We start from the raw sequence: 27,003 nt of genomic DNA on the forward strand, positions 1-27,003 counted from the left end.
TTAGAAAACTTGGTCATCATTACATAATTCACTTGCACTCTTTACAATGCCTCACATATATATATACACACATGATTCAAAAGCACTAGTCATGTTGGTTTCAGCCACATATAAAATAGTACATTTACAAAAGTAAACCACCCTTCTCTTCATATTTACAACTATAAAAATCTCAATGTGCTTTGTTATCTTCAAACACACTGGCAAAAGCCTTTACAGTGGAAGAAATTAAGCAAGACCACAGTGCAAGATATTAACTGAATGCAAATTCTAAAAAATATTTAAGTATTTTGGACGGCAGAGCTACAAGCCATTTTGCAACAAAATGTTAAGCTACATTGGCATTGAAAAAAGTTATGCAGGCTGCTAGGTTCAGCATCATTACCTCTCCCTGTATCCCCACCAAAGAGGAAAAAGCCAAGCAAAACAAGAACGTGCCACACTGAACAACAGCATTAATTCCAACWCCACTTTGAAAGCATATGAAGAAGAGTTGTCACCTCTTTTCACTGTAATCTACTCATGGAAAAGTGTTTTAAGCACCTGAAGTGTCCTTGAAGAGTGAGCTACTCAAAATGCTGCCTGTTTTCCCTGGCTTGGGGCTTTGCTCTGAGGAAGACACTCTAAGTGCAKCTCTTGATTTGCTCAGTACTACAATAAGCAAATCAAGCCTCCCAGACCCTGTATCGAGGGATAGCACCTCAAATTTGTTTTAATTCAMGCTGTTAACTTGTACGGGCTTTAGCAACCTTCTGTCATTGCCTCATTTTCCCACTTTCAAACAACGAAGAGGTTATTGCCATCGAGCCCTGTATCTGCAACWTGCACCCTCTAGTTATATCGTGTACTCTGCATCAGTGCAATTCTCTACAACCTCGCAGGCCTGCAGACTGCTCAGGAAGAGCCACTTTTGGCAGCTACCAACAGTACTGAAAGCGCTTTGAGCAGTGACTTTAACACCACACAACACGAACTACTTGGGGTCGAATTTAGGAGTGCTATCAGTGCCAGCTTCTAAACCCAGATATTTAGAAGGATTACATTAAAAAAATATTCTTCAAGTAACACTATAAAGAAATTTTAGTATCTCTTTTTTTCCCCCSTACAGAGAAGACAAACATTTCCTCAAAAAAAAGTTGACATATCAGGAAATTAATAACAGAACACTTTAAACACGCAGTAGCCCTACTAGATTATAAGGCAGGAGGAGTGGAGCAACAATATTAAAAAAAGTGTTATTCACATAGCCTACCTTTTCAGTGTCTAACGGGAAAAAAGTCTTCTCTAACTATATACAAAAACGTACATTACAGTCATCTTCTAAAAAGAATATCCTTCCCCTGCTTCCTTCCTTCTACTTCCCTTCCTCCTAACTTGAGTTCTTAGGTTAAAGGCCTGAGAGGCAACAAATGTCCTWAACAAGCATTTGCAGAATTTCTCATTTCCCCCTCCCCACAATAGTTTTTAATATCTCAGTTCACATCAACTTCAATAATTCTTTTACTTACTGTTTTAGATTGTTATATGCTACTCTGAAGYTGATACAAGATCTTTATTAAAAGAAATCATGTTCAAGTCTAATARCTTCTTAATAAACTTGACTTTTTCTTCATGAAATTCAGAACATATATCCTCACAAAGCCAAAGCAATAGGAGTGATAAATCTTACACCCACTGWATCCTACTGGGCAGAAGCTCCCCCGAAAGGGCAGGTGATGACTGCTTTTCATGCAGCTCTTTCAGAATTCCCTTCTGTTTCCTCACTGATTCACCTCCAGCTGTTTCATCCTCTTTTCCTCGAGTCCCAATAGCTCCACCACAAAGRGTCTGAGGTTTCAGCAACTGCTGTCCTTGTTCAAGCTCAAAATTCATAACAAGGGAATCAACCAGAGAATCCAACTCAGAGTTCATAAAAGGCATCTGGATAGGATTGTTTGCAGAAGGCAAGACAATTAAGTTGAAATAACTGTTAAAATAACCAGCTAATGTGCAAATCTTCTCTGCACAACTCCTGAAATGACTTGTATGTTGGTATGACCCTATATTAAAAAGAAACAAAGAATCAAATACAGTATTTTGCAAGAAAGACATCAAGCARTCCTCCTTGCCTTAGTGGCCTGCTTTAGGCTACAGCTTACTATGAAGATAGAAAATAATCCAGCTAAATACCTTGTAATGTAGAAGAAACTATTTGATAGACTTCAGCAAGGCACTGCTCCAATTCAAAACATTTTGTAGCAACACTCATGCTTTTCTTTATTTCCTGATACACACATTCCTCCTCTGGTAACTGAGATGCTCTTTCTTTCTGTGATTTAAAAAAAAGAAATTGCTTTAAGATACTCAAATAACAGAAGTGTTTAAACCTTAATATACTATCAGAGATTCAAGTCTAGCAAAACAGGTCAACACTGAAAGGCAAAAAGACAGACTACAARATATACAATAATCCTGAAGAAAGTGTGGCTTTAAAGGCCAGCAGAGCCATAAAATGTGAAGAGTTTTCACCCATAAATAGATTAAGTCCAGCTGCTGATTCAAAATGTCAACTATAGCCACAAACTACAGCAGTAGCTACTTTATCGTAATTATACTAGCATTATTGAATTTGAGGCTTTCAAATTAAAAATTCCATAATAAATACATTAAAACATGAAAATACCAGAGACACTGCGAATAACATGAAAATCTAGTTGTTTTGGATAGAAATATGGCCAAAAAACTATAGCATTCCAGCCAGAAAAGTGTTATAATAGGAAGTGCTATCATGTCAAGTGCTATCATGTGATTATAAGTATTTAAAGGGTAGTTTTAGCTGCTCCTTTTTCTTACATACACCTTTGAAAATTAAACCTCAGCCTTCAAAACATTCCACACTGAAACGCTTCTTACCTTCCTACAATAAGATATGTTATTTCCAAGGAATTTGGCTAAAGCCACAGCATCGTCCTTTATTCGATTTTGTATCTAAGAAAAAGACTTCCGGTTATAGTGCATAATTGATTCAAGACACCATAAATATTCATCAATATTTTAGAAGCATAGCAGTGATCACCAGCATAGTAACAAGGAAAGCATTCAAAAGCAAAAGCAATAAGAAATCTGAGCAGCCTRTAACAGCATGCAATTTCTTGTGTGTCAGCAAGGTTGGAGAAGGAAAAAAGTTAATTGGTAGAATATTTTTACCTATATAAGGAAGATTAAGTATCTTTTTCTCTCCTAAATACAACACTGATTTAAGCATTCTGAAAAAATAAGGGGACTAAAATGTTTTTGTATGAAAGCACTTGAACTACTTCATGTACTAAAACACCATAAAGCTATCCGGGGAGAAAAATTTTAAGTATGAATCTTTACTATGAGCAATTAAGAAGACCTCTTCTTAAAATTCCAGAAAGATTAGATTGAGGTCTTAACATAGATTTAAAAGCTTTACACATTGACTGCTGCAGTAGCTGTTCATATTATCATGAGTATAAAAGGTCATCGGACAAATTCATTAAGAAATAAGTACATTTGCTCTAATTAYGCTATGAAAATGTTATCAAGCAGCTGCTTAAATTAAAATAGCACTGCTGCTTAGCAACCTAGAAAGTATTTGAAAGTCAGTTCCAATACCAGTAAATAATACTAAAATGAGGACATTACAGAATAACATGCCTACTTGACTCATTCTGCCAGTTTTCATATGCTCTCTCTTTTTCACGGTTACTTCATCTGACTAAGGATCTAGGGAAACACAGGGAGATTTTGTACAAAGTGCCTTCTAAAAACACAGAAAAAAATGCTCCGAATAAAAGACACAGTGGTCAAATCTACGTATAGCAAAAAAACTCAGTGTAATAATCTCTGCAAGACTGCTGCCAACGCAGYGCCATCCATCCCAAATCCGTCAGCAATTTTATTCCCACTATCAACATKTCCAAATTGCTAGGAGATCAAAAGAAAAACAGAGGGCCTCTAAGAAAATACACCAATAATTTTAATACTCATTTTTGATCTCACCTCATTCTGTGAGTATTGTTCCCCTAGTTCTCTCTGTATCACTCTTGATTTTTCCTGTACTGCATCCAGAAGAGTGTCCAGGCCTAAGCCTACTCCATGGTAAATGGCAAGTAGAAACTCTTTCTAAAAGAAAGGTTCAAACATTCAAGTAATTGATGTGGCCTTGGAATAAAACAAATTTACTGTAATAGCTTAAATACAGTATTTCAAGAGCATTAAACACCCATCCAGTTTCATCATAAAATTTTCAATAGTTGTCTGACACTTGAGGTCAATGGAATGACAAATATTATGAAGCTCAAATGCTGTTACATGGAAATCCCTATACTTTCAAGCACACTAAACATGAATCTCAACATTAAAATTACTTCATATTTAAATTCTCTATCTTAGGATACACAAAGACAAAGAATAAGGCAACACGAAAGACTGAAAATTTAAAGTTCTTCTTTTTTCTCCTGAAACACAATTAGAAAGTAACGGTATTTGATAACTTTCTTTCACCTGTAGGCTGGTTGCTATAACGCTGTTCTCTTCAGAAGAAGAAATATCAGCTCTTCTGAGTACTGCCAAGTGTCCTATATATTTCATTGTTTGTCTTACTGTGTGGTTTACTTTGTTCCATGCTTCCATCACCATTGAGAATATATCTGAAGAACATCCCTGGAAGATAAAGACATTCATTTAGGCTAGAAAGCATCCATGGGCAAAAAGCACACATCTCCTTTCACCGAAAGGTATCTTCAACCATTTCCAGATTTGTATTCTTCCYGATTCCAGTGGCTCAACTATCACAAATAAAAAAGAAGCCAATACCTTGCAATCACGGAGAAAAAAATCTCATTATGCTACAGAATATTAAAAAAATATATATGAGCACAAGACTTTACCGTGAAAAATATTGCTGTGTTCTTTATAATGATAAAAATAGCAATACTCAAAAGATAATATAGAAAAGCAGTGTTTACCACTGCTTATTTATTTTCCTCTTTTTTCTTTTTAAGTTGGATGAGAAATTCTGCATACAACTGATATTCTTACCTGACATTTTAGAAAAACACTCAAAGTTGGGGAGGGGGAAAAAAATTGTTAGACTTTTTGGAAATTCTGGAAATACTCAGAGGAAGAAGCAGAGACAATTCAACTAATAATAGCTGTGAAAGGTCTAAAAAACATAYATAAAGGCATCACCTCCCTTCCCCGCAAAAAGCCAACACACACAGGGCTGTCACACTGAGAAGCCTAGATTATTGCCAAGGTCTGGGCACACAGTAGACCACACAGCTCTGCCGTGAGCCTATGAAAGGTCCAGTTTAGCTAGTTCAAAAACACCCTTCATTAATCATCTTGCCTATMAGACTATTTGAGACTGTGCATGCTCTTTGGTTTTGGAAAGTTTTTGGACAAAGGGGTAGCAACTCCCTAGACCCAATTCTCTTTTTCTATAATATGTATAAACACATGTACCTTACCTGCAAAAGTAACTGTAAATAACCTCCCAAGTTCTTGACTTCCTGTTTTAATTCTTCTTCCATTTTTATGGATTTGGAGCACTTTTGGACATTGTCAAGCCAAAGCTTGGTTAGGACCACAAGCTGGTCAAAAGCAGAGATAATTCTGATGCTATAGGACTGAGCAGCACGATCAAGAAAGAAAACTAAAAAGAGAAAAAAAGGTAAAGAAGGAGATCTCTTAGAAGCTCTACTCTGCAAATGAAAGTAGGTATTAATTCTTTAGATAGGCAAACACATGGCTTTCTCTGAAGAACAATAACTTAATATTTATCAAAAAACTTACTATTCTCTTGACAGTCTTCATCTTGCTGTTCATAGGCTTTTGAAATGGCAGATACTCCCGTGAAAATGGTAAACAAACAAGTTAGAAGGTTATCTGCTATGCTCTTTCCTCCTTCGTGATTCTGTTCCAGCAAGTCTAAAGCTGAAGTCACAGATTCTTTGCAAATTCCAGGAAGAAACAATTCAGAAGCACTTGGGCATATGCTGGATTTGTTCAGTGAGCCTGTATTGACATAGAGACAAAAATCTATAAGTTTCTTGACTGTRAGAGCAGAGAGACTTCTTTGTAATTATTATTTTATACTGCTTCTTCTACAATACTTAATTACTAAAATTAGCTTAAAAAATAGAATGCACCATTATCTGCATTCTAAACTTGAACATATGGCAAAAACTTGAACATATATGCAAAATTTGCATATTGCAAACTTGAACATATTGCAAAGTAAGCGTTTTCCATGCTGTTTATAAACCTACCTTAAAGTGCATATATTTCTCAGTATATATGAGGTTTTAAGTTTCTCAAGGTAAAATTAAAAACATGCTATATAGGAAAGTACCTGATATATTCTGGATCGAGTGTAATTTTACATCAGACAAACATCCAGAAATTCTCCTGTTCTTCATGAAACTTCTGCTTCTAAGAAAGGATAAAGACACAAAAAACTTATTTGAAAAGATTATCACTTACCCTACACCCACTTCCATCCACCAAAGGTTCAGTCAAAGTTAACAGACATCAGACTATAGCCCACCTATCTTTAATCCACTGAAGCTAGTAAACACAGAACCAAGATGAGAGTGAAAGTAAGCCAACACAGAATGGGGTCCTGCTTACTTCCCTCAGGTTCCTGCTCATCAATGCTGCCCAAAATGAATAATTGCAGCTTCAAGGCAGCAACCAGTGAAGACTGGACAAATTTGCTCCTGTTTGTTTCCATTTCTTCCGTCTTGGCTACAGCTCCAAAAAAAAAAAAAAAAAAAAAAACCACACGCACACACACAAGCAGACTCTGACCCTGATAAGCAACTTTAGCCATTACACAAGTGTGAAGTCTCCAAAATGACATCTCTTACTCTGCACTGATGATATCTAGATACATGGCTTAGAAAACCTTACACATGCTTTAACCAAATATGCTTTGTTCCCATCACTTCTCTACGAGAAGACTGAAYAAACAGAAGCACTACTAGCAATTAAAATACATTTCTGTGCTCTCATTTCCCATAAATTTAATCTGTAATTAGACATTGTTTTTTAAAAATATTAATATAGTCATTAAAGTTCTTATAGGAAGTTATTCTTGCACATAAGTCATGGCAATCAATTACCTAAAAAAGGCCCTTTTTAAATTTTTCCCTGTCATATTCAAGTGTTGTCTGATACTTAGATTGCTTAAAATAATCACCACTAAATATTTAGCAAGCTTTTACATATATATTATCTTATTCCTCCACCTTTAATCTTGCAGGCAATCGAGTAAGGTTAAAATCCATGAGTACACATTGCTGAGCATCCTGACTGCCTATCCCCTTGCCACTGCACTCTGTATTTAAAAACAAAAGCATCCGTGTGGCATCAATTTGGTTGGAAATRTGGTGGCTTTTTCTTTCCTCCTCCTGTCAAGCGGTTTTCACCTTTTTTCCTCCCCACAATTTCACCAGGTGACAGCACACAGGGGAATTTCCCCATAATTTTTAATTGCCTCCAACCAGCTGCCAATTGGTTATATGCATAAATTTCTGTGAAAGTAAGCAGCCATACACTACGTATATGCAGCACCTGATCTTGGAGACACTGCTATTGAACCTGCCAAATTAGTTCATCGGCAGCCATCCAGTTTTTATTGGCAATACTACACTGACCACATAAAAAAATTTAAGAATCATATGCTTGAAGCCAGTAAACCAAAACAAAATAATCCAGTTAGTCCAACATCCTCTCATCACAAGTATAAATTTTCCCTTAAGTTCAAGATCATAAAAAGGWAAAACAAGAATCAATAAGGATAAAGTGAAAGACTGCAAAACCTATTTAGATGATTACACAAAAGTTAGTAAACTTTACTTGGTTTTAAGCATAAGTAAAGGAAGGAGCTACACAAACACTACCTTCTCCTGGAAAAAGTAGAAACAGAAGCAGCTGAAAGGTCAGGTTCCCACTCATCAGTAGGGTCACAAAATACATCAGCAGCTTTATTACCATCATTATTCTGAAAACCAAAGATTAAGAAATTAACAGAGGTATAGCAAAGGATACAACACAGGCATGAAGAAAACAGATTCCAACAGTGGTAGCAGTCCTGTTTTTGTTAAGCTTAATCTAGATCACTGCCTGCTAACTTGAGCTATGAGGATAAGTTTTATGCCATATTTTTCCCTGTGAAGTAGAACAGTTTCCATAACCATCAAGATCTTAACAGGACTTATAAATCATATATACCTCTGCCACTTGGTATAGYTACATATTACAAAGTAGTATCATAAAGAAATGCTTCCTCTTTCCTCCCCTGCTTTTTTTTCCTTTGATAGTTTTGATAGGGGGTAGGGATGATGGGAAGTTTATTTCAAATACATAGTCAATGATTTGTTTTCCCCAAACAATCAAGTAAAATAGGAACATGTCATTATATAAAGAGATAGGGGGTGGGGGGAGAATCACTTCCAAAACAGTTTTATATAATTCCCCTTAGAAAACTTCAGAAACCCAACAACTGGAATCTCTCCATTTACAAACTTCAGATATGTTATTTACTTTAGAACCTGATTCACCTGGAGAAATGGGAAGTATCTCAGTAGTTGTTTATGTATTTGAATCATTTTTCTACTAGTTTTTCAATGCTGTTTCAAAGCTATGTGTAGCAGATACTGGGACGACCAGAACTTAAATAACCAGGAAATTCATATACTGAGTATACATATAYTGAAGCACAGGATAAATTTATACAAACTTACACAAATATTTTGTGTATGCATGTATATATGTCATATGATATCCTATTTACAAATGATACATATTTTCTTTGAAAAGCAACCCACCGCCTTTTAGTTATAGATAAGAAATCCTCCTGATTTTCCCTCTATACTTATCAAAATATCTTTTGAATACATTTGACTATCAAAATATCATAGTATTTATTACTGTTAGTGTGTGTTTTTAACTTGGTTCTTACAGACCTCATAAAGTTCTTTCAATGCTGCTAGTTTGCATTCAAATTTCTCCAGACTCCAGAAGGTCGCAATTCCCAATTTGACATTACGAACCTGTACCTGAACAGAAGTTGCTGTTCCTGTTTTATCATCCATTTTGTCATGCCTAAAAATGATAAGAGACATTCATAACACACACAAAAAGKAGTAAATAGCATATCTGGGAGGAAACATGCTGAGGCTAAGAACTTGCATTATTGCAAGCACAGTAATTGCTTAGGACCTCATTTTCACAAAGCCATAAACATTAGCATGTCTGTTAAAATGAAAAGCTCTCTGCACATCCCCAAGTCTTCCACACCCCACACCTCAATATACCTAATTAAGTAACTGTGACACTCACCTGCAGAAAACAGTGTTTTTCCCCAACTCTTTGCTAATGGTATTGGCCTCCTTGATCATCATTGATAGCTTCAGTGAATTCCAGTTAAGTGGAACTGACACAGAATATGGCAAACAATAATTTAGCAGTTCAAACATAACATGATGCAATGACATAAGAGTTAGAGATCTCTAAGTATRTAGTCAGTAACAGTTCCCTGGATTCCAAAGACATTCAAAAATGACCCTCCCATCCACATTAATCCCTGAAACAAAAGCTCCACACATGACAAACTAACAGATCTTTCACACAACCACTCACAAAGTACTTTTCATTCAGAATCACCAGAGAAGCATCAGAAGAAAATAAATTGACTCCAAACTCCTATACCCCAGCCCAATGAGCAAAAAGAAACCTGCATTGCCCTTGTGACATTAGGACATACTAGTTGTAGCCTTTTTCCCACTTCCACGATTCTTTTGAAGTGTTTGTATTTCTTCAGCTATCTTCTGTTTTTCTGCTTCCAGAGCTTCAAGTATCTTTGCGTGACGAATTGTATGATCTGCTAGAGCCTAAAAACAGAAAAGCAAAGACAACCCCCACAATACCCTTAACAGTGTTTATTCAAGCAAAAAGTTTGTTTGTTTGGAATTTATTTTAAAGGGATTTTATAACACAAATCAATTTATCTTTTCTTCTTGGAAGAAAACTTACCTACCACATGAAGCCCTTTAAGCTTTGACTAKTTTCTTGTTCTACTTAGATGTATGAACATTATTTAGAAACATCAGAATAATGAAAGAAACTAGCATTTCAATCATTAASTTAATGTCTGGCCTCAACTTCTAGCACAAGAAAAGGTCACTAAAGTTGGGTGCATCAGCAAAATGGTCCACATTAGGTAAGAAATCACACAGCCGGCTCCAGTTTCTCCCCCAAGTTAACAAAATAGTCTAAAAGGTAATTAAGATATCTRTGTGTTTATATCAAATCATTTAGAAGAAAATTTTCTCACTATATGGAGTTAATTTGGATAAARTGCCATGATTTAAAAAGCATGTCTAATCAGTTACAGAAAAGCTTAAGTTACCTGCTTAGTAGCTATTGTCTCCATTTCCAGACGCTTCCTGTTGAAGTTGACTTCTAGCTCAAGATTTTGCTTTGCTTTTTCTAACTCTTGTATTTTGTTGGCAGCCTTTTGATTATCCAGTTCTTGCATTTGCTTCTTATAGGATTCTTCTTTCTAATAAAGAAAGGACAGATSAGAGGGTGCTTACCATTTTCATCTTTCAAGCCAGATAAAGCTTATTTTCACTTCAACATACAGAAAATGTGAGCTCTGTGTACTATCTGCGTACTATCAGCAATAAAAGACTCTTGCTTAGTTTACAAACTAAGCAGGTCTTGGGCACCTATAGCACACATTTAGGAAATAAGCTCCTCARTCTTTTTTATTACATATAATTCTGATATCTGCTTTTAGCTTCTTGTGTTAGAAAGGCTGACAAAAAAAGATCTTTAATGCTATTTCGTATAGTKACACAACAACAGCTCACCAGTTCAGCTTCTAGGGATTTTATTTTGCTTTCATAAACTTCTTTTTGTGAGGTCAGCTCTTGTTGTGCCATCTCTTTTGCAATTTGGATACCTTGCATCATTTCTTCTTTGGCTTTGAGCCGTGCCTCTTCAATTTCCGATTCAAGCCTACAAGTGATAGATTTTGTACATTTAGAACACTGGCTTGAAGCTCTCAGACTGTATAAAGGCTAAAAATATGATATTCTTTATCACTTAAGGAGGTGAAATATCCAAGAATAACCAATTTTAATAATGAAATTACTTTAAGTCTTCTATTCTTCATTGGAGTGTTTTTTGTTTCATAGGGAAAATATGGACACTGAAAGAAACACAGCATTTTCAACTATATTTCATTTTCAGATATTAGTCATCTTCCACAACATTAAGAACTCTAATAGAAACTAACGCACAGGAAATCAGTTGAAAGACCATATTCCAAATCAATAAAGCTTGTATATTAATAATTACTAGAAATGGGACAAACATAGGAAAAACAATGCAGTGTCACTAATTCCTCGGTCAAAGAAAAACAAGGTTCTTATTTTATTACCAGGCTTGTTTCTCAATCTTAAAACATAACTTTTGATGACTTCCTATCTACTGAAGAGTCAAAACAAATATACAAAAAAAACCACCACAAAAWAAACCAACAAAACCACACAATTGTCACTGAAAGGAAACACTGCACTTAGTTCTCGTTTTTTTAACATTATTTTCTAGATTCTTGAGAAGACTGGTTTGTGGTCACCACCTCTTATACTTGGCTGAAATGCATGTTTAGATAATGGGCTAGTAACAACCACGCTACTTTCCAACCTAAGTTATTTGTTACTTTATTATTTCTTGAACCAAATGCTGCACTAACAACTGAACTGGGTTTTAGAACAAAAAGATATAATACTCACTGTGTTCTTTGTGCAACAAGAAGCTCATTTCTTGCAAATTCAAAGTCTTTTGGGCCATCACATASAAGTGTTGAGCCACAGGATGGCCTAACTTTCTGAACCTCTGTTGGATGATTAAACCTGAAATAATGGTCTCCCCCAAGGATCACTCGATCACCCTGCAAGAAAGAAGATAGAAAATTGTCTATAACTTTAGGCTTACAGCTAAAGGTAACAGTGAATAAAACATAAGGGAGTAACTGAGAAGAAATCAAGAGAAAGATATTTCAAAATCACAGCATCTTCTAAAAAGATGCTATCAGAAAATTTTAATATTACTTACATGACCAAGTAATTAAAAATAACTTACATGATGTAGAACTGTTGGGTCTGAAATATGTTTCCCATTAACATACGTCTTTGCTTCTCTCAGTGGGATAATACTCACTTGGCCATYGGTGTTTTTTATAATACTGAAAGCAAGAAACATTTGTGAGAGTTGATTTTATCTATCTGCAAGTTCTCAAACAAAAATTCATGCTTCAAATAGTGAATTCTTATTTTTGCAATTGCCAATTATCTTCATGCAATGCTACACTAAATTCACAATTGACAAGCAACATTTTGAAAGAGCTGATCTGTACCTAAAACATTCATTATTTTGAAAAAAAAGGATTATAATCTGCTGTGACCATTTCTGTAGCAGTGCTCCTTACATCTACCTCCATAGTTTCACTAACAGACTAGTTAAATCTCTTTTCACCATTCYGTCTTGAATCAATTACAGGAAACACACTCAATGAATTTCTGCAATTTGACCAAATTGCTCACTACTTAAAAAAAATACTTATTCAGAAGAGGCACCAGATACTTTATACATAACTGCACACAAAAATCATAATGGATTTATGAATAGTCTTTTTTCATACATATGAGTATGTATAAGAAAACAAGATCTGGAAAGAGGTTTGTCTTGGTCCAAAAGTACTGGAATTTACTATATTTATAACCAAGGGGCAGGGTATCTAGTATTTGGGAGAGAAGATGGAGAGAAAACAGATGCTTGTGTTCACAATAACTACTGTTTCCAAGGGTAGTAACAACCCAGAACTGCTTAAAACAAAAGCTTTCTATTGACATCAGTTCCTTTAGCTGTGACTAGAGATCATTTGTTTGACGTAACATAACCTACCATTTTTCAAGTGAAAGTTTCATATAAAATGAGGAAAGGCAAGTTAATGGAATTTCAAAAATTAACATTAAATATTTAGACCCATTTCAACAATTCACCAAATTAAATTCCTATGTAAATTTGATAAACCTCGAAAGATGAAAAATGCATTCTCTAAGATGATAAACTGTCCCTTCTATACAAGTTCATAATTAAGAATGATACATGCTATTGTAATGTTGGTTTGCTTTTTTTTTTTTTAAAAACAGATCACAGCAACAAGGACAAACACTGGAAATGTCTGTCAGCTCAGAAATTGTGAAGGTATTTCACAATTACATCTTTACATTGAAAAGAGTTCTCAGACACATTGTTAAGACTAGCTCCTTCTCAAGTATAAGTAGAAAGCATCACTATTATCAAAATCGATTAAGACAGCTTGGTTTTCAGATTTCTAGTGGAAAATAGAAATCTTACTTCAACACTGAACTACACAGAAGTTATTCTCAAAAAATAGTTAACTTGATTAAAATGCCAGAAGAGTGATTCTGAAAACAAGGATAAGGGGCAGAAGAAATATTTCCTACTGTTGGGTAGGTATAAAAAGGAGCAGCTTTGAAGAATGCTATGTACCAGTGGTCAGCAGCAATTAGTGCTCCAGAAAGCTGGATATCATGTCTTGAATTTAGTGTATGCTTGCCAACTGTTGTTTCTCCTTCCTTGATCATATACAAGAGCATCTCGGAAAGCTGGGGATCTTCATTGAGGTTGACAAGGTTGGGTAAACGGTTGTCCATTTTGAATGCAATTCCTGCTTTCTGGAGAAAAGAGAAGGCAGTGTTAAAAAAAACCCCACACCTGCAGTCAAGAACTTATTTAAAATTTTGTATAAAGTCAAAATTAACAGTCAGTTTAGAGAACAGTATTACAGAAATCAAATGCAGAAATATCCTAGCTGTTCTGCTAACACTGCTCACGCTATGTATTTTCCATACAATCTTCTGTTGAAAGTGGAAAAAAACGTACCTGTAACTCTTTTGTTTCCTCTAATTTCCTTTTTTCTGCTTGTTCAAGCTTTTCTCTCCAGGCCCTTAGTATATTAGGGAGAAAATGATTCAACACAACATATTAGGAAAAAAAAAAATCAGCATATAACATTACCATTAGTTAGGCCAAAAGATATTAAGGACTGCCTCACCTTTGCATTTCTGCCATGTCCCTTTCCTGTTGGTGCAGTTTTACCCTCAGAGAAGTTATTTCTTGCAAATAACGTCTGTACTTTTCAGGGTCAGTATTCTGAGCACTTTTCTGAGCTGCCTTCAGTTTTTCAATTTCAGCTTTTAGTTCTATAGAGATACACACAGTATATACACAAATGTAGACAAAATACAAGCTAGACATGACAGTAAGATTCTGGAACATTCATCCAGTTTTTAAGGAAAAGCAAAATACCTTCCCCTATTCAAAGGTCTTGAAATATCTTAAATTTAGCAAGATGCTCACAGAGAAGGATTGCATTAAAATAATATATATACACATATATCTTAGGTTGTTTAATGCTGAAATGCACATGACAAGTAGAGGGGATTTTTTTTTTTTTTGTAATTACAGAACCTGAAATTGGATTAAGAAGTGAACAAAACACTCAAAAGCGCTTTTATTCATTCTGATCTGACTAAATTCAAGTTCTGTTCTTACAACAAAATTTCATGAGCAGGATTCTTCTCCAGTRCAGGCCAACATGTTTTATGCTTTCACATTTATAAGATTTTACATTTGATTACTTATACAAGTGTATTGCAGAGGCACCTCAAAGTATCATTTATAAAAAGCATATTAAGTTAATGAAGAGTAATAAAAGGAAAGAAAAGGAAGTTTGTAGTTTAAAAGACTTGACTAGAAACACATTAACAGTGAAGAAACTACAAGCGCATGATCAGCTGATACAAGAGATTATTGGTAATAAAAAGTCTTAAGGCAAGTTAGAAACACAAAGAAAAAAAGAAATAACAAGTCTTCATGGGTCAGCCTTACCTCTGATTAATTTGGCATTCACATCTTCATTTACTCTAGCGATGTTGACTATGGAACAAGCTTGTTTTGCATAGCGAAGAGTGCTGAGTGTTTCTTCTATACTGCTGGCAGCTGGACTGACTGTGGCAATCATCGCAGTCTGGGAATTTCCACCAAGACTTTCCTTTAACAACCTTTGTTTGACATGAAACTGGAAATTATTTCCCTTCCCAGTATGGAGAGCAAAAGACTTTTAAATCCAAGTAAACATCCAACATTTTTTATTTGAAACCAGTTTTAGCTGAAGTCCAAACCAAGGTCCTGTTTGTTCTTTACCTGATGGAAGAAGCTCGTTTCTTCCGTGCGTAGGTAACTTTGAAATACAAGTTTTTGATTTCTAAGAAAAAAGAACACTTGTTCTTTGTGCAAAAACATCAGATTTCCTCCAACAACTCCTCTTTTTGAGGTTTTGTCTTTACCTGCATGTCAACCACTATTGAATTAGCAATGTTACGAAAAAGAGTTTTTGTGCCAGGCTCCATCACCTAAAAGCCTCTGCCTCATTTCACATCAGCTTAACCACTTCCTAGCAAGCCTGTCACTGGTAAACAGCAGTGTGAAACTGATAAAATAAGTAATAATTGAAGAATATACTTTCTTACCATTAAAGATTTAAAAAGATGTTAGAATTCAAGAGATGCTAGAAGAGACATAGAATCTCTTCTATAGTAAAAAGACAAGGAACAGCAGCAAAGTGAGAATATTATCAGAAAAGAAAAATACAGAAACACATTTCTTAGTACAGTAGAGGAAAACAGGTTGCGAGTGCAATAGCTCCCTAATTAGAGATTTAGTTTTTCTATCCACCCTGCTCTTATCAACCATTTCCGCAATACATGTGGTAAAGGAAGGGATACTTCCTGAACAGAAGTGGAACTCTCAGTCAGATATGATCTGTACTCCTATATAAGGAATTTGGAGATGTACATACCATGTAAGGACAGACTCCCGGTAAGGAATGAATGTTTTCTTTCCATTTTGAGACTGCTCAGAGAGTGCAGAAATGACCTTTCCAAGCGTGAGCAGCGACTTGTTAATACTCACACCTTCCTACATGAAACAAAAAGCTGTAAATTTAATTGTATTTTCTTGTGTCATACTAGTAACTACAGTCTTGACATAATGGTGCTTATTCAGCAATACAGACCCACCATATTAAATATTGCTACTGATTTAAACAAATTGCAACAGTATCCCAAACGATCTTTGCTCAGGAAAGCAGCCTATATTATACAAGAAGCAGTTCTAAGAACTGGAGACCTTTTTACAAAGGCAACTTGAAAGTCTCTTGTTGGAAATTCAACTTTAAGACAAAAAGTCAAGAAAAGAGGTAAGTTCCAAATCCACACAACATATGAATCATGAATTCTGGCAGTCAGCTACTCATTAGTAGTTTTTCCTCATTTCTTTGAGAGGATCCTAAGGCCTACATAGCATAGGGAACACTGGCTGCCTAAGCAATGTTTGACCTGCCATATCACACCATCAAAATAGCTTGTCAGAGTCATTTGTCTCCAGTATTGATGGTTACAAGTGCTTCTATGATGCTTGTTTTTCCAAGAAAGTTTTTCGGAAGTGAGGATGCCTTGGAGTAGAATTTAGGGATGATCTCCCGAGCTTCCCGCCCATCCCATCCCAAATGTCCAGCCCCAATTTACCTTCAGCCTTTCTCCAACAGTTTGAGTTGCCGAGCAGCGTTCACTACCAGCTAGATCTATAAGGTTTATGTGACTGGTAATCCTGCGGTCACATTGCTCTTCATCTGCAGATTCTGCCTGCAAGAGAGGAGATCACTGCAGTCAAGCCAAAATAAAAGGAAGAGAATAAGCAGAAGTCTAACAAGTTGTTTGTAAAGAGAGACACCTTCATTGACTTTCTACAAGATATCTTAATGCAAATTAAGCCCCCCAACACACACAGTCTACTCAAGTTCAACTACTGCCTCTGTCTAGTACCCATAGAAATTATGACTTAAATGACTAAAGAGCAGGTAAACATAGAGTAGGAAAAGCCTCACGACTAGCTGTCATGGAAAAAATAAGTAATCCAGTGGTAAGAAAGGTGAGAGGAAGGAAGAAGGAAAAAAGATTCTAGGTCTAGACAAAAACCTGAAAGGTATYTGAGAAAGGAAGAAATTGACAGTTTGTAGACCTCTGAGGAATTCTACCTATTTTACTTCTGTTTAGGGGCTGATCTCCCTAGGKTAGGCTCTGTCTCTTACAAAGCTGTGAAATGAGGTGATGTGGATCATGGAAATACGTGASCAAGAAAAGTATCCAGAGGCAAGGGGAAGGAGAAGAGGAAAAAAACAAACAAAAAAACCCCAAAACACCCACACCAAACCACGCTTCCTGAATGCTGCTTAACATGAGCAGAAAGCATCCATGGCATCTTCCAGCACAGTGGCACTGTCATGTYGCCTGCAGGAACTCAAAGACTTCTAGTCTTCTAGTTTGGTCCCTATTTTGCTTCCAGATACATCTCAAAATAAAAAGAYACTCAGAACCTTGACACTACTCCTAGGTGCACCAGGCTAGACATTCTCATCATTTCTCCACTAGCGCACCTGGGCACTAACGTCTGCTCTTCAAAGCACRCAAAATACAAGATAGGTTAAAGACTGTGCATTTAAAAACACCATTTCACAAAGCAAAACTTATTTTGCATTCACTCCCAACAAATTTCYGGGCAACACGCAAACCAGAATTTTCCACTAACACATCTGAACAGGTAATTAAAAATAAAACATTAAGCAATACTTTTGTTTGTGTCATGACAAGGGTGAAGACTGAATGAGACCTAGAGCTCTTGTCATTCATTCCCGTAGCAGCTGTTGCTCTCTGTTTATTTCCTARCTCAAGCCAACTCTGTAAGAAAGAAGAGTTGAAATATAAAATAAAAATTAAAAAAGTATTGGTAAATAAAGTTAATAACAAAAGATGACTATATAAGACTGAAATTTAAATTCAAGGTGATTATATGGAAAGTGTGACACTTGTCTGAATCTAGAAAGCTCAAAATTCCTTATTACCTTTCATAAACAGTGAAAATATTATGGAATCCTGGTCAAGCTATAAGTTATTTTCTTCCTATCCATAGATTTTAGTTTTCAGTAGAAAAGGAACAGGAAATATTTGCATTCACTTTTAGTAACAAAGAAAGTCTTACCTGGATATCAGAATAAGAACTGACAACATTCCTAGGGGGAAGGAAAAAAATGGGGTTCAAACTAATTATTTCATTTTTGTAGCATTYCCTCCTGCTCAAGTTTTTATCTGTAACTTAGGAAATATTTCAAAATACAAATGCAGCATGAAAGTCTTGTCAAATTTTGACAAGACTTCCACACATATTTGTTTCACTGAGGTCAAATGGAAATATAGCAAGTTAGACAGAAATGCAAGTTTTTGTAGAAGTACAGMTCTCATCTTGCCAAATTTATTGGCAGATATACAAGCCTGCCCAGAGCTTCAGTATAATAATTAAAGCATTTCAGAGTTAAGCCAATGTGTTTATTAAAAGAATAATTAAGACTTACACAGTCAGGTCTTCCACATATGGTCCTAACACTGGGTGTTCTCTTACACGRAGCTGGTAAGAATAATTTTAGAAAGGGAATTCATTACTATTGAATGTAGCAATCAGGAATTTCTTAATTAAGATTTTTTCCAGTATGAAGTTTWTCACTAATAATATTCAGAATCAGCAAATTGTTTCATGAATAATTTTCATGAAAATAACATTTTTTTTTAACAGTTGCATGAGAAGTAACAGTAGACTGCACCAGACRATTGCTTGCAGAGCTAACCCTGGAAGAATAATTAGATGAAACAAAAAAACTGTAATATATTAAACATGAGATTTACATAATTTGCTGCCACAACATGAAATATTTTAGAGCAATTTAAATCAATTTTAGGGCCGAGTTCAAAAGAAGATTAGCTTAAAAATCACTGAAAAATACTAACATACTTGTGCTGTAATCAAGCCAGTAGGGTTTTTTTTTTCCCCTCTGTACAACTGGTCCAGAGAACTCTAATTTCAGCAACAAGTTACACACAGTCTATTTGGCAATAACAAAATATTTATCTCAAATTAAGCATTTTAATATAGAAACAAAGAACTTTTTCCTCTTTGCACTAAAGACAAAGACATTTTTCTTCTGTTATTACAGATACATGCATATATGCCCTGTTGACTGCGAAAGTAAACAAGCATCACAGCAGGCAAAAAGGAAAAAAACACATATTTTCAGGCAGCATATGAACACTAAATAAATTTCTACATAAATTTAGGAGAAAAACAGACATTTGTTACAGCAATGGTAGCCTCTTRATGCTGACAATTCACAAGAACATAGCTCAGTTATATGGCACAAAAAAAGCTTGATGGAATCCAGAATCTTTCTTCGATAAATAATATCCTGTTATTAGTGTCTTTTTATAAAGGCTGATCACACCTTTTCATTTCATAGATAAGGAAAGATGTGAACAACAGCATTGAGGACCAATCTACTTGCCTTGTTTCTATTTCAGCAAAACTTATGGTTTAGTGATTAAGTAGAAAACATTTTGCTTGAAGTTACATAGTTTTTTTTTAATTCAACTCCAGTAATTCACAACACTCTGAAGTACTTAGATAAGAAAGCACTGATCACTTATTTCATGCCTTTTTGTTTAAGGGWACAGATTTCACTATTTGGAGAGAGCAAATGAGTATGCACATTTATTTCTGTGAGCAACTTACAGGGTGTTTCTTCTGTCCACTTCCAGCTTTAAATCCAAGCAAGTCATGAATTTTCTCATTGTAAACTTCAAAATAGCTCATTTCAAGCTGAAAYAAAATCTTAAGAAAAACAAAAATAAAGATTTTATTCTCATATCACATACTCTGCAAAAGTTTTATAACTTGTTCCATAACCAGATATAAATTACCAGTTACTACTATTCAGTRTCACAAGTTGTTATACTGAAGTGATCTATTTTTCTATTAGAAAATACTCCTTTAACTACTGTTCACAGAAATCTTAGAAGTACTGAACAACCAACTTTCATGAAAATGTTTTTTCCTTTRAATACTCATAASGCTTTTGAAAGAATCTATTTRTAAATAGAATTTGGCTTATAGAGSAGGAAGACTGCAGCAAAAACAAGTCAGAAATACATACAAGATTCAAGAAGATTTGTAGCAACAGCATCACTCACTATGCATAARCAAAGAACAAACTTGCACCAGACAGTTTTGCATTTATTAAAAGTCTCACTCTCTAGCAAAATTCAGTTAAACAATAGTACTCAAGTTTCTAACTGTCTGTTAAACTACCGAGAGGTTAAAATATTATGGAGCTTATTGGTATTATTATTCARAGACCATGAGTTCATGCATAAAGTGTTAAAGAAACTTGAAATTAAAAAAAACTTGCCTGCATAAACTTAACTGACCCTTCATCTACTTTACAGTCTTTTATCAAACAYCTATTGAGTCATTAGAAATATACATCTACAATCTAAAATACACCTCTGCTGACCTGAGTCAGTCCCTGCAAAATACATGTAAAATACAAGTTTAAAAATAACTTTAAACATGCTTTAAATTGGATATTCCTTATCCAAGTAATAAAAGTTTTCCTAACGCTTTTACCTGTTTTAAAAACATTCAGGGTTTCTAACCAAGTATAAGTTTGTGTTCGTACCACAGACAGCTTTAGCCTGTTCACATCTCAAGTGTTACACTGTAGTTGAGCTGGTTTCTCAGAAGGAATTCTTTACTAGACACTCAAACATAGAAAAATACCTTAGCAGTCTGCTAGACAAAGAAAGTATATCYGACACGTGCCACAAAAACAAGCAAAATCCACAAAAACCACACACACCATTACTCCACATGTACCTATATTCACACTTTAGGCCTTTTCTTTTTACTACAGAAGAAGGCAAGTAATTTTATATGTGCATAGGTAGCATGTTCTTTTGAAGTGCTTATTTACCAAGTCACTTTCTGGGTCTTACACATGGGTTYGCAAAAAATTGTGCAGCTGCTTGAGCAGCTCTAAGGACACTCTTACTGTGTTTCCACAGGCAAGACAACATTATCTGAACTCTTGCCTTGCATTCAAGTCAAGGGTGGATTCTTCAGTCTGGCTAATTGCCTGCTAACATTTCAGCAGGTTTTTTTCCTAGACGAATGCAGTTGCTCACAGAACCACTAAGCTTGAAAAGACCTTAAAAAACCACACCGCTCATTGCTACACTAATTCAAACAGGCAGGTCACGGCCAACATAAATCTGTCCATATTGCTCATGGAAAACACACATTAATTCTGCCAAAAGCACCAAAGCAACCTATGCTAGTGACCAGCAGCCTTATTGCAAGCTAGGCACAAATTCCTATTCTTCATACAATTACACAATGCACCCAGAATCATATAATGCATCCAGAAATTGCTTATGCAAGCAGACTGTAAACAGCTTCAAGAAGCAGTGAAGCTTCAACAGCTTCACTGTACAACTACCAGTAATGTGACCGTGACAGTGATGGCAGAAGATATATTTTGAATTGTGGAATATTTACATTATCATGTATCCATAGTAGTAATAACAAAAGCATTAAAAAAGTTCAAAATAGATACAATTATGAAATTTGATTCGCAACATAGACAGAGATATACAAAATACATACACCTTYAAATTTTATTTGCCTCCAGTTATATTTTTCTAAATTTATCGTTACCACAGAAAACTCAATGTAAACCTTTAAAACACTCTGAAAAAGATTACAGCCCTATCCTTTTAAATTCACAAGCTGAAGCTGTAGAAAGATGCTCAAACCATAGCATAGTTAAAGTAAACATTCCTTCTGCTCCCTGGAGATTACTCTTCCTCCCTAGGGTTAGGGCTTTAAAAAAAGATCTATTTTCTGAATAGAAAAGGAAACAAAGTCTAAAACTCAGCCTTAAATTCCGATAATCAGATTGTATCTTTTAAATTTCAGTAAGAATATTATTATTATTAATACTGAATAKCAGTAGTATTACTGAAGTGGTAAGATTACTACTAGTAAGAATTGCATTTCATATTGATACATAACCATGCTTAAAGATTAACTTTGCTTTTATGTTCTAAAAAGAATGTGGCACCTACTAGGATTTCTTTTTACCTTTTAGTATCTCCTATCTTKTAAGACACTAAGATAAAAGTTATCTTAATCTTATATAGAAAATAATGTCCAACTCATCACATATCAAAAGTTTCACACTCATGCTTTTTCTCTCACTAAGGATTCAGAACACAAATTTGACTATACAGAGAGCACTGTTAATTGGATCCACTAGTAAAAACAAGATTTAAATCAGAATATAGGCATTAATAAGTAGATCAGGGCAAAAATAGGTTTTGATATGTTTCATTCTTCAATTATACACTGATCTCCTCATAACTCGATATAAACACAAAAGCATATATATTTTATTACYTGTTGCTTGTCCATTTGTGCTACTCGAGTGAAAAGATCTTCACAAAATCTTGGAATTATTCCTCGATCTTCCTCAAATCCCATCATTCTGTAGTTACAAAAAAAKATATTTTATATAGACACATTCTATTTTCCAACACTTTATACCAATTACTCTAATTGCATYAATTCTGTAGTAAGAGAAAGGATGCATAATTAAAGTAATTAGCTACAGAAATAAATCTGATCTAGCTTGGTCATCAAGTGGGGGCCTGGGCCAGATGAAGCCGAGACCCTTTCTAATATATTTGATCAATGAAGTGAAGTAAAAATCGAAGTGAACTAGAAAAAATAGAACAAATGAAGATTAATTAAATAGTAAGCCTACAGATGTTTGATATCCTACATGCACGTATTTTATATTCTTTGCACCCTGCTAGTGTAGTAACCCAAGTTCTTCTCTACTTTCAGCAGAGCTGTGTCCCATCTCTAGCTCTGCCRCTACAGAAAGATATCAGTAAATTGGTCTAATTCAATTACAGCAGTTGAATCTCATCACACAGGTGTCAGCAGAAGTYTGTAGTGAAGACCTGGCTTAAGGCACAGTTAATGACACCGATTTCAGCCAGCTGAAAGTACATAGGGGCGAGATAAGTAATTAGCTTGAGTGGGGAACAGGGACTCTACTGCATAGATGTCAACAGTGATGATGCATTCTTTTTAGGACAAAGCAAATAATCAGGAAAAGTAGGGCTCCCACTTAGAAAAACAGAACTTATTTTAATAAGAATGTCCTGCCTCTGTAWAAGTTTATACTCTGAAAATGCATAGTTGAAGATAAACACTAAGTCTTTCATCAATGTTTGCAAATTTCATAGTGCTTTATGGAAGTGAAGCACTTCAAATGCTTTAAATATTTGCTTTAAAAATAAGCAAGTACTTAAATAAATTTWAAAATAATATTTTAAATTAAATTAAAATTCTATATTAGCTGGAGAGAAAACAGTTCACAGGACATTCTTTTGAAAAAAATAGCTATAAAATGGGCTGTAAAGTCGCAAAAGGGGGTGTGGAAAATGGATTTTAAATAAGTGGCAGCATTTGAATATGTGGGTCTCATTTCTTTTAATTCTGAACAATCACAACTCAAACAGCCTATTAAAGGTCTCGCCCAAAAAACATGATGTACTTGATAACATGCCWTTCTCACATACACTAAACAATGAAAAGCAGTCACACAGATTTTTCTCTCTGAAATATGTGAGTCTTGATTTTCTTCACCAAAAGTAGAAAATGCTTAGMAATAGATAAGCCGAGAAAATATATATAGCTTTAATTAAATATTAATGTTAACTGTCTTTAAAATGTGTAAGAATCTTTAACAGAACTCAGTAATTATCCTACACAATCTCTTTTAAACGCTAGACATTACATAACAATTGGCTCSTACAGAATGCAAACAATTATCAGAAACTTACGTGTATGATTTTCCAGAACCAGTCTGTCCATAAGCAAAAAGACAAATGTTGTAGCCCTCAAAAGCTCTCTCAAGGAGTGGTACTGCCAAAGTGTTATAAACCATCGCTTGGCTTGCAAAGCTTGGATGACACTTATCAAAAGASCAGAAGGAGAAGTCATAACTGAAGCTGTAAACCTGGTTTGTGTCCAGATTTTGTACCACTGTCTCTGACCCACTCATGGAGACCACAGGAAAGGCATTTTCATTTTTCTCTCTGAATAGAAAGAGCAGAGAGAAGAATAAAGAAAACTAATAATGTAAGCTACATTCTGCCACAGTAATTTCAATCATATTGCCTTATGGAAAATAAGAAGTTGAGTAATTTTTAAAAGTCATTTTTAAAATATATGACAAGTCTAAAAAAATGTTATTAAAGAATTGAATGTCCCATTTAGTAAACATAAGAAATACTGGAACATTTAAGCCAGGGAATATTTTAAGAAAGCCCACAACAACTATAAAATGATGAATTCATCTCTTAATAAAATCTTTATCCCAATACCATATAAAATACTTAATACTTTCAAAAGTATTAAAATAGGAATTAAAAAACAAAAATAGGAAGCAAGAATCAACCTGTACCATAAAAGCCATTCTTCAATACGAAAAGCAGCTCCAAGATACAAACCTGCTACTGAAAGGCCGTACACGAACAGCTACAGTCACTTTGCTGTTTTCCGCTTTGAAAACGTCTGTCTTGGTGCTATTGCTCTCAGCTGGAGCCCCTTCCTTGGAAGCTAGCACATACGTTGTGTTCTCTTCTGCTTTGGCACGTCTACTGACRGAGGGAGAGCTGGAGACACTCATTTTCTTTTTAGCTCCAATTTGAGGATAAGATATTTGTTTCTTTGAAGCAGACACAGAAAAAAATCTCATATCCTGAGGAGTGCTATGTTTTGGTGTAAGCTTCAGTCCTTCAGTTTTATCTTTTCTTGGTGTCCTTGGCCTTTCTAAGGCACTGTGTTTTATAGGTAAGCTTTCTAACCCTTCTTTTTCAGCTCCCTTATTTACACTGCCTTTTTCTTTCAGCTGTTCTCCCAGGGTCCTATTACTATATTTTGAGGTAACCCATTGCGCTGATCTAGGAACTTCATTTTGTAGCTTTTTATCCAAAGTGATTGTCCTATATTTTAAATGCCCATAGCTATCTTTTTCAGACAGACCATCAACATTACTTAGTGAATCCTTGCTGCTCAGATTAGAGTACTTCTTCATAATGGACTGACCTTCAGCTAATCTACAGCTTGGTTTAGCATAACAGGTATCGTTACTTCCTGTACTTGATGGAAGCACAGTCTTGGAATTTCTTTGGACAATAACAGAACCTTTACTTTCTGTTCCAGACGCAGCATTCCAATTTATTTTATTCTTCTCCATAGGGTCAGTCCTCACACGTCTCTGCAGAATAAGCCTTTTCTCAGCTTGTACATTTTCTGCATCCTGCGCTGATTTTTCGCTCAATTGTTCACCACTGCAARCTGATTCTTTGCCTGCTGCGGTTCTCCCCTGAAGCATTAATTTATCTTCAGGCTTAAACTTAATCGGTGTATCACCAGCTTTTTTACAGGCAGAAATCACATAAGTCCTGTTTACTTCTCTGGCCTTATTCTGAGAGCATGAGAATAGATTATCTTTTTCTTCCTCTGATTCCCCTGATTTCCGTTGCTCTCCAAACTTTTTGCTGCTGGAGGAGATATTTTGTGAAGAATTCCTCTGGAACCCAGTAGCCCCCTGCACCTCAGGGGGGCTTCTTGCAGGAACCGTGTGAACAGGCATTTCATCTTCTGGCAAGTCACTGCTGAGACTTCAAAAAAGATCTGGACATCTTTGAAAGGCTACATCCATTTCCATGTGCTCTTCCTCCTGAAACTTTAAAAGGCGATACAAAATTTTTATTGTAATTATGGCCAAAAGGAGTCATGTTTTAGCAAGTGAGGAACTTTATRCATACGCTGCAGTAAATATTTCCCCCACAAAACAATAAAAGTAACTAACTTCCTTTGCCCTTAAGCACTTACATATAGACACGTATGTGTTTTCTTCTTGCTCTGGAGTTCGTTCAGGAAGCAGATACCTGCTTCAGCAGTAGGGAGCTATTTGATTTCGTTTATCAGGCGACACAGTTCTGAAATCAAGCCGAACACCCGAAGACCCAGGAGACACAAACAGTCCCTTTCTCCCAGGGGACAAGCAGCAGTTTCCAGCCCCAGGGAATCAGAACCACCTCTCTCCGCCCGGAGACATTAACGCTCCCGGTGTTTCACAGCTACCGGTAAGCGTTGTGCCGTTGGGGACAACGGGAGCATCCCTCGGCCACCTTAGGTGCTTTAAGGACAGTATTAGTGGAAGAAAGGGACGCGCGGAAGGGGAAGGGGAAGGGGGACCCCCCCCATAGCAGACCTCAGGCGCAGCCCCCTCGAGCCCGGTCCGGTCGGGACGCGATCCCCGCTCACCTGCCGCCCCTCTGCGCACCGGCCGCGGCTCGCGGCCCCTCCCGGCTCCTTTTTGAATGCGCCGCGCGCGCGGCCATTGGCTGCCCGCGAGCACGTGAGGAGGATGGGCGTGGCAACGGACGCCGCTCCGCCGCGCGTGTGCGCATGCGCGGGCACGCCCCTCTCACGCGGTGCCCGCGTCCTGGCGGGAAGCTGAGGCGGGTRTCGCTGGGGTGCGGGGCGGGGGATACGCGCGGCCGCTGCGTCGTAGCGGGGAAAAACACAGATTTAATAGCGTTTAAACGTTAGAGCATGTCAGGCTGGGAAAGACTGTCAATTGCTGGAGACCGAAAGTACAGATTAGGGGTTGACCTGCTGGAAGGTAGCTCCACAGAGAGGGGTTTGGGAGTCCTGCTTGACAGCAAGTTAATCACGAGGCAACAACGTGCTCCTGTGGCCAAGAAGGCCGATGAGGTCCTGGCTGCATGAGGAGGATATTGCCAGCAGGGCGAGCGAGGGGATCCTGCCCCTCTAGTTGGCTCTGGTGGGCCCCACCTGGAGCAT

General features: G+C 36.2%; 1 protein-coding gene across 1 annotated transcript; it reads right to left on the reverse strand.

Annotated features, from left to right (window-relative positions):
- KIF14 (kinesin family member 14) lies at positions 1–25,848 on the reverse strand. The gene is made up of 29 exons (XM_026043855.1): positions 24,636–25,848; positions 23,967–24,221; positions 22,510–22,597; positions 19,786–19,884; positions 18,578–18,630; positions 18,208–18,238; positions 17,799–17,906; positions 16,698–16,814; positions 15,971–16,089; positions 15,001–15,173; positions 14,165–14,312; positions 13,993–14,056; positions 13,600–13,784; positions 12,166–12,268; positions 11,817–11,974; positions 10,890–11,037; positions 10,424–10,576; positions 9,779–9,905; positions 9,355–9,448; positions 8,979–9,117; positions 7,914–8,014; positions 6,362–6,441; positions 5,803–6,024; positions 5,478–5,662; positions 4,510–4,668; positions 4,006–4,128; positions 2,893–2,967; positions 2,170–2,308; positions 1–2,039 (listed from the first exon to the last, which is right to left on the reverse strand). Exons 1-29 carry the CDS (start codon positions 25,781–25,783, stop codon positions 1,666–1,668), a joined length of 4,968 nt encoding a protein of 1,655 aa, XP_025899640.1. The 5' UTR covers positions 25,784–25,848; the 3' UTR covers positions 1–1,665.
- Between the last annotated feature and the right edge of the window lie 1,155 nt (positions 25,849–27,003).

The sequence above is a fragment of the Nothoprocta perdicaria genome, unplaced genomic scaffold (assembly GCF_003342845.1).
Source record: "Nothoprocta perdicaria isolate Ctin4 unplaced genomic scaffold, notPer1 scaffold_34, whole genome shotgun sequence".
Taxonomy (NCBI): Eukaryota; Metazoa; Chordata; class Aves; order Tinamiformes; family Tinamidae; genus Nothoprocta; species Nothoprocta perdicaria.